Source organism: Diadema antillarum, unplaced genomic scaffold, assembly GCF_040938485.1.
Source record: "Diadema antillarum isolate AM-2024a unplaced genomic scaffold, OU_Dant_1.0 seq00000035_RagTag, whole genome shotgun sequence".
Classification (NCBI taxonomy): Eukaryota; Metazoa; Echinodermata; class Echinoidea; order Diadematoida; family Diadematidae; genus Diadema; species Diadema antillarum.
In genome coordinates this window covers 1,167,501-1,175,807 of record NW_027271149.1, presented here as the reverse complement: position 1 = coordinate 1,175,807, position 8,307 = coordinate 1,167,501, and the positions used below count along the sequence as shown (strand labels likewise).

The 8,307-nt window shown below is 38.6% G+C and overlaps 1 protein-coding gene across 1 annotated transcript; it reads left to right on the top strand.

The window, feature by feature from the left end:
* Window positions 1-5,226: 5,226 nt before the first annotated feature.
* On the top strand, window positions 5,227-6,471 carry LOC139725369 (histamine H3 receptor-like). The gene has a single exon (XM_071636454.1). The coding sequence runs from the start codon at window positions 5,227-5,229 to the stop codon at window positions 6,469-6,471; it is 1,245 nt and encodes a 414-aa protein (XP_071492555.1).
* The last annotated feature ends 1,836 nt before the right edge of the window (window positions 6,472-8,307 follow it).

Here is an 8,307-nt window from a genome sequence, read left to right as displayed (position 1 = left end):
AGGTTTTTGCGCATGTCCTTCTCAGCACCCGAGATTTTGCGAGATAATTCAGAGACAAAGTGCATGGTCTACGAGATTCACTTACTGACGACATGAAGATCTAATTGACATGGTTTGTGAATATTTGAAATAAATCACACCTTTTAATGCTTACATTATATAAGATGAGCTTATGATACCATTATTCATATCTCTGCATTATATCGATATTTTCCAAACGACCCTGAGACAAATTAGAACAAGGCTTTCTATTTATTGCCAACCCGACCCGTTCATAGGTTGAATCATTACATGAATGATAGTCAACGTTTTAGATATACCTGTTATAATAGCACAGTAAGAACTGAATTGGTCCCTCGCTTAGAAAACAATAAAAACGGAAAGTCTCGTCGAGTAAAAATCATAGTGTGGCAATTTGAGATACATGAATGATCATGCGCTCCCAGGGTATCATTAGATAAATTACTCTGCGATGTATGCGCCTACAGTGGATTAATAAGGAATAATTATTCTAATATCAAATGGAGAGCCCCAAAGAACTCATGTGCGCAAACTTAGTGCTAGATCTTTTGTAATTGATTTTGTATGCTATTTATTAATGCACGCTACTCTATCTAGTTGTGCAAACAAAGTTCAAGCCAAAGTTGAGCTGTCGATCAAAAGAGGGCAGCAAGAATAATTTTGGACAAAACATTTGACACACCGTCGGCTGATTTATTCAAAAGTCTTAAATGGATGACACTAGACAAACGTTTTGATTTCAGCCGCGTTATGATGATAAATGCGTCCATAACTTAGCACCTTCGTACCTTCAGGTGCACTTAGTTAAGCCTAGTGATGTACATGAACATCATACAAGGCTAGTAGACAGTGGAAATCTATGTGTACCAAGATATCGCTCTGATTGTCACAAGTGCAGCCCAATCGTATCCTCTGTACTTGAATGGAACAGGCTAGATCATTCAATTAGATCAGCTTCTTCCATATATTCATTTAAGAGATTGTTTAAGCAAAGTTGCTATTTGTAAAGTAACACACGAAATTCATTCTGGGCTTTATCATTCCTGCATAATAGCGTTTTTAATTGTTATTTCAGCATTGTGGTGAACTCTTGCTGTGGCATGTACTTTTTTATGTTATTTTGCAATGTACAGTATATGCTGGTATGTATCTACACTATATTATGTCATCTTCTGTATATACGTTTTGCTATTTAATGTACATATGTTCATCAATATTATTCAGGGCTCCATGGAAGACCACTATTTATTGGTGCATGGACTACCCTGACAAAAGATTAGAAATAAATAAATAAATAAAAAAAATAAATAGTACAGCCGAGCGATACTAGTATAAACGGACCGGCAATTTTCTTTCGGTGTATATAAAGTTTGTTACAACCGAACAAATGAAATATCAAAACGCAGAGCAGATAATGCTGGGGGCCTAATTTTACTTCATTGTACCGAGAAATTTGATATAACAGTTCTTGTTTGTTATAACGGGAGTGCACCGCGTAGAACTAATCGGTGCAAGTTTCATTTTAGGAAAATCGAACAATCGATTCAAAAGGTGCCATCAAAATGTAATGTAAAAGATACAAACATAAGTAGAAAATGACTTTACTGTGATAAAAATAAAATATGTTAGAAATTGAGTGTTGTTCTTGTTGTTTACGTGGAGATCTTAGCTGCAGTTGCCTGAACCTGAGCGCGTATACATTGTGCGCGCGCACACACACACACCATAGGGTCCTACACTGTCATCTACACACAGTGTATTACTGTTATGTAGAGTACACGTTTACTGTCATTCCGCGAGGTTCGTTCAACTCTCCACTCAGAGGGAATTAATCAATCAGAAACGCTTATTCGCGGCAAACTGAAATCTCGTCAAAAATTAACTCTACAACGCAATGATTTATTCGCCAACCTGACCCGTTCATAGGATCAATCCACATAAAGTCATTATGTTTTCATAGAATGATATTTCCTCTTTCATTTTATACCTCTTCCATTTTGGTCCATCTTAATTTCGTTGGTCTAGTATACCCCTTAAGAAAAATGAAAAATATGCAAACTTTGTGTCTAATAATTTCCTTGTTCCGTATATCTTATATGTCATAACCTTTTAAGTGGTCAAATTTCATCAAAGTGCAACTCTTCAGCTTTTTATCGATGTATAAATCACGAAGATTGATAATGTCGTTTAGATTTACAGACACTCTAAAAATGTGGTCTCCCAGCTCATTACGTATTCATGTCCGCGACGTCCATGCATACGCGTACGATAAATGCGAAGGCTTTTCAGGACGTTGCGGTCTGACTGAGCACCTTTTCCTAGACCGAGCATAACTTGCACGTCTCCTTGCGATGTCTTTTGTTAATCACATGAGTACTTCAGCAATGAATGAGAAATATTGTCACTGACGGATTTTTTTCAAAGTTTACTTTTTTTTTGTGGGCGTATAGATGTAATGTGAAGAAAAGAGTTAAAACAATAGTATAAAATATAATTGTGACATAAGTGATGTTGAGGGTATCATGAATTAACATAAGTCAACACGCATTTTGCACTGACATAGCTCCTTTAAGATTGTGAACACCTGTTTTGCGCATGCCGCTTAAGTGAAATTGTAACCACATGTATCCATCATATTTCCCTTCAACTAATAGCGTTTTGGTCACATTTAACGTTTTATTCCCACTGTCATATTTGACTACATTAAAGCTTTCTCGCTCGCTCTTCATATTTGCTTTGAACAAATTCATCATACAGTTGTAGCACACTGAAATCATGGGAAAGTGATCGACCTCGATCTTTACGGTTTATAATGTGAGTAGCGCACAATTGATATAAGGTGCTCCCTCGCTTATCAGCCAGATCACATCCTTTGTGTGTCTAACTTTCACGTTTCGCACACCTTGTTTCTAGATGAAATGCAACGAAAGTTAAGATGGCGAAAACCTGTTACGGGCGTACCCTTTTACAGTTTAAATGATAACTCCTTATAACCATCATTCGAAAGCATATCCGACTGTATCAAGAGAGCAACTATGACAACCGCATAATCCTTTTGCAATGTGAAGAAAGTTCTAAACGATTGAAACGAAGATAAAAATCCGCCAAAATTCATTTAAACATTCGTTACAAAGTTGACATGGACGGCTCAATTCGACAATATTAAATGACACATTATTTTCAAGTTAACCTTGATTGAGAAAGTGGACAAAAAACAACAACACACAACCTAAATCCTTTCCAAGTGTCATCGGAAAAATGCGAATCAAAAACTTATCAAGCTTCTTTCATGATTATTTCTTTTCACTACTGAGTGACATCGGTGACATTCAATATGTAATTTCTATTGGATGTTTCACAAATCGCACAAAGTTTCAATTTGCTTTGCACACAAGTTGTCACCGTACTTCATCTGTTGACGTGGATCACAACACAAGATGTGTGACGCTATGTGCCATCACACACTTAAGACTTATCAAGACCCTTCTAGTTCATCATCAGTAGATCAAGTATAGCAAAGGTGAAGATTTTCATTTCTGTAGCGCTCGCTGCTATAGTATTTGATTACTTAGCCCCTCAAAAAATAGTGATCTATATGTACACAGAACAGCAAATGAATATGAGGCGTAGTTTGATAAGTTATTGGACAATACTTTTCTTATTAAAGGAAGGGGTAATTTATAGCCCAACTGTAATGCGTTTTGACAAGACATTATGAATTTTAAACATGTTTGTGTTTTTCAAAAAACCCTCCTTGAGATGCAATTAAAAGACATCTCTCCTTAGTCCCTATTGACGTGGCACTTTGTAAGTACAGAAAAAGGGGCATGCAACGCATCATCATTGGTATGTCGAGAGCATGCTGTCAGAAATTAAGCCAATAGAATGAAAGAGAAGTGCCGTTTTGACAGGAAATCAATATCTCCTGCCCATAGAAAAAAAAAATCATGCTTTTATTAACGTTTCTCGACACCCTCCTTGACTGATAACACGGAACTTTGGATCTTCAATGCTAAGACGACGCAGTATCAAGGGTTGAACAATGGAAACATTACTGTTTGACTGTGCAGAATACCATTATTTAGCATAATAGCGTCGTGTCTAGCGTTCGTGCCGCAGATATAAAGCTCGCTGTAATATCTTTTGTGACCATTACGCTATCCAGAAATAATTAAGTGATTAAAAAGTATCAAATCCTTTATCTCTTCTCTCAGGTCCACTCTCCTCTGCCTTAATTGAGACTGGATGGAAGCTTCACATATATATCTTCATCTTCTGATCTGCTGTAATCTTCACTAAGTAATTCCTCGTGAAACTTTGACACTTAAAGGCCACCAAAACACTCCTCGGCGGACGTGTGCGAACGAAGAACAATGATGACGTCATCTACAGGTTAAGTGCTGAATCTTCAGGAGAATCATTCAAACTCTTCCGAACGCGACCCATATCAATCTTACACCAGGTACCCATTAGCTTATGGGACGCAATGTCTTCCATTGTGGCCAACACATTTCTTGGACAAATAATTCTTCAATAATTGAGTATAAAAAAGTTGCAAAAACTTGTCAGTGTTCTTGGTTGGACTTCAAAAGAAGTGAATTACAAATGTTTACGTATATTAAAAAACAAAAAACTTTAAATGCAAGGGCACGTAAATATTCGTTGTGACAATACGGGCATGTTAGGTCAGCGCTGCGTTCTATGAGTATATTATTATGTCCACTAGTGCTCCTGTTTACGGCATTCTTTGTAACTACTGTGGTGAAATTACTGTCGTAATGAAGTTATCTTTGGTGTTTCGATTTCCTTTCTTAATAAACTGAGCATGCATAAATGAATCATGAATGTTTCTTTGCATTGTCGTGGGGTTTTTTATATATCATCCGGCATCCGACGAAATTGCCACTCTGTTTTCATTATGCACAAAGATAGCGTAAAATTGAATTCAATTTCGACCGACACACATACCATAGCCATGACTCTAGTATGTATGTCGGTCAAAATAGAATTCATTACATCACTAACAGTTTTCTTTTCATGTGTTTTTTTTTCAGAACTTCTATGAGTGACCAGTTTTCGAACTTCGATCGATGTCATTACACCGCCGTATGACTGCTCATGAAATGTGCCCCGGTAGAAAGCGACAGGAAAAAGGTGAAACTTATGATTTTTGACGATTTGTGAAGACCATGCTGAACCAGAGCTATGTCTTTGGAAAGTACCACGGACGGCTTCAACTCCAGTGATCTACATGATGATAGTGATGTGAGCACTCATTCCAAGGCATGGCTTGCCACAGTACCTCTTATTTTGTCTGTCATTATGTTTGTCACCATGGTTGGCAATTTCTTTGTCGTGTTGGCCTTTATACGTGACGTGAAAGTTCGGGCAAACGTCGCAAACGTTTTCATCGTCAACTTGGCAGTGGTTGACTTTCTGACAGCATCCGTTATTCTACCATTTAACACTGACTGGCTGGTGAAGGACGTGTGGTTGTATGGAGAGGTCTTTTGCAAGATTTGGTGCGCTCTGGACAACGCCCTCCTCAATATGGCGGTGATCACCATCCTGCTCATCAGCTGGGATCGCCTCTGCCTTCTTACCATGGGTATGAAGTACAGGAGCTTCCAGACCAAACGACGAGTAGGGATGATTCTTTTTGCCTGTTGGACAGTGACTCTGGCTGTTTATATTTTCCTGGCTTTCGCCTGGAGTCCAATCACAGGAGAATACAACATTGATTTTGACACTGACTGTGAGATGGAATACTCGGCGAATCTAACTGCCACTGTCATCATAAACACCCTAAACTTTATCATCCCTTTCTTTTTCCTGGTGGCGCTCAATTCTGCCATATTTGTCAACATACGGAGGCGGTCCAAAGGCAGCGTTGGACCGAGTCCCCAGGTCAATGTCTACGACAAGTCGCTCGTCCAGCACAAGGACAATACTGAACCGTCTCGCTCAAACGGATCGAAAAAAGCATGTCGGGAATCAGGGCGGTCTGAGCCACACCCTGTTGTGATTCCTGACGCTCCAGGTCGCAAAGAAACCCCAGAGGACGCCCAAAACGTCAATCGAACGACAGGCGACACCACAACCAAGGAAAGACGATTTTTGGCCAGACACCAAAAAGCTGCCTTCGTTTTGGCTGTCCTGGTGGGTTGCTTCCTTGCATGCTGGTTACCCTACCAGATCACCAGCGCTATGTTTGCCGTCTGTGCCTACGACTGTGTCTCTGAGCTAGCTTGGGAAGTGACCAACACAATTTTGTGGTGCAATGCCACTATCAATCCTTTCATATATGCTGCCACCAACGTCCACTTCAGAAGGAACTTTCGACACTTTCTCTTACTGGATCGCTGGACTTGCGACGGGTGCAGATTAAAACGTCGTTCCGTAAATAAAGACGATCCCCTTAGAGATACGATGAACGAAACTGCTTACTAGCTCACGAAGCGGAAACGGAGAAACGAAACCTTCGAAGGCCGTATAAACTTGGACTTCTGCTAGGAATCTTCGGCAGACTTGATGTAGCTTCTAGTCATTTAAATGTAGTTGTGTAAGAAAATATGAACTCAGGGCATAATCAAACGATCGAAAGAGGCCTTGGTTGGTTTTAGTGATATAAATGGCGACATTCATAAAAGGAATGAATGGGCACCACATTCACTTGCTTGTTAAAAGGTAGTTTGGAGGATACAAATTATTTTCACTGCTTGTAGGTAAGCAGTGCAACAATATATCTCACTTGATTCAATCAAAATCGATGACTACGATGACAAACATTATTTTTGTGGTACAGTCCGACCTCTCCTCTCCCTTCATCAGGATCGCTCTATTATCCGGACCCGATCTCGCCGTGATTTTTATTTTTCAATCTAATAATAACGGGGGAAAGGGGGATTTCAAACTAAAACAAAAACGAAAACAACAAATCCCACCCAAACTCACATGAATTACATATCATGCCCAACATGAATAACAAACATTCAAATGAAATTCTCATCTAAAATATCATGCATTCAGACATTCACTACCCCCAAGTTTGCACTGATAGCAAAGAAAGAGTTTCAGTTACTTGCAATAGGTTACTTGTGGCTTACCAATAGGTAGGCAACTGCGTGTATTAAACATTGAGTTTCCCATATCCGGCCAGATCCCTTATCCGGATGAGCACCGGTCCCAACATGTCCGGAAAGACGAGGTTGGACTATATTTGCTTTTGATTTTGGAATCTTTAGATCGTCGACCTGGTTCATCAATCTTTCTGTTCTACTCTTTCCGTTAAAAAGGGAAACGTTAGTATGGTTTTCCACACTGTTCTACTGTTTGTGGACTCCTTGCGCGCCTTCTTAGCTGTCCGAAGTACATCAAATGCATTGTGACAATCTAAGAATTTTAATCCCATGTGTGTTCTGGTGAGGAAGTAGATTTTAGTTGTGCAGCCACGTTTGAATACAAGGCACAATTTTCAAACACGTTTGAGGTGAGACCTCTGCTGGTAACCAGAAGAACAGAAAAACATATCATAGTCACCTGTCCGGATGTTGATTTTTTTTTTTACAATCGTATGACCATGGTTGTGCATTTCTATCCTTAAAAGGAATTGTACAGTTTTGGTTGAGATAGGGCATGAGGTTTCATTTTTTTTTTAATGATTATGAGTAACCTCGTGTGAAATAGGAAAGATCATACAATTTTGACAAGAATTCAAAGTTTATTTGATGAAAGTCGGTTTTGAACAGCTGAGATATCCAAAACAAAGTGAGCTTAAGAAAAGGTGAGACCCACGCTTTGCTTTACCTTGTTTTTGGATATCTCAGCCATTTCAAAACCGATTTTCATCAAATAAACTTTGAATTCCTCGTAGAATTGTATGCTTTTTAACATTTCATACAGTGGTTTAAGTATCTCCCAAAAAGTTTAAAGCTGAATTCTCACCTCAACCAATACTATGCGATCCCTTTAAACATAATATCATAATTGTATATTTTTGTGTTACATTGTTTATTTTTTCTTTTTAAAGAAATGTGAGAAATAATGAATTTGACAAAATTTAACTGAATCGAATTGTGTGGTGTGCTATAACCGTGAATTTGGAGGGGCACCAGTAGTAATAACAACACTTTTCTGGGAAGTGAATGAAATAATGTCTGAAACCCAATGGTCTAGATTAGAGAGAATCATAAACAAACAACAAAAATGCTACCAAACTTTATCTAGCCACACCCTCTCTAACTTTCTCGAAAAAAAGTATATCACTGTTCTCAATGACAAGTTATT

What these genes read in the sequence shown, in the direction of transcription:
- LOC139725369 (XM_071636454.1), top strand. Translation starts at nt 5,227, where the DNA reads ATGTCTTTGGAAAGTACCACGGACGGCTTCAACTCCAGTGATCTACAT.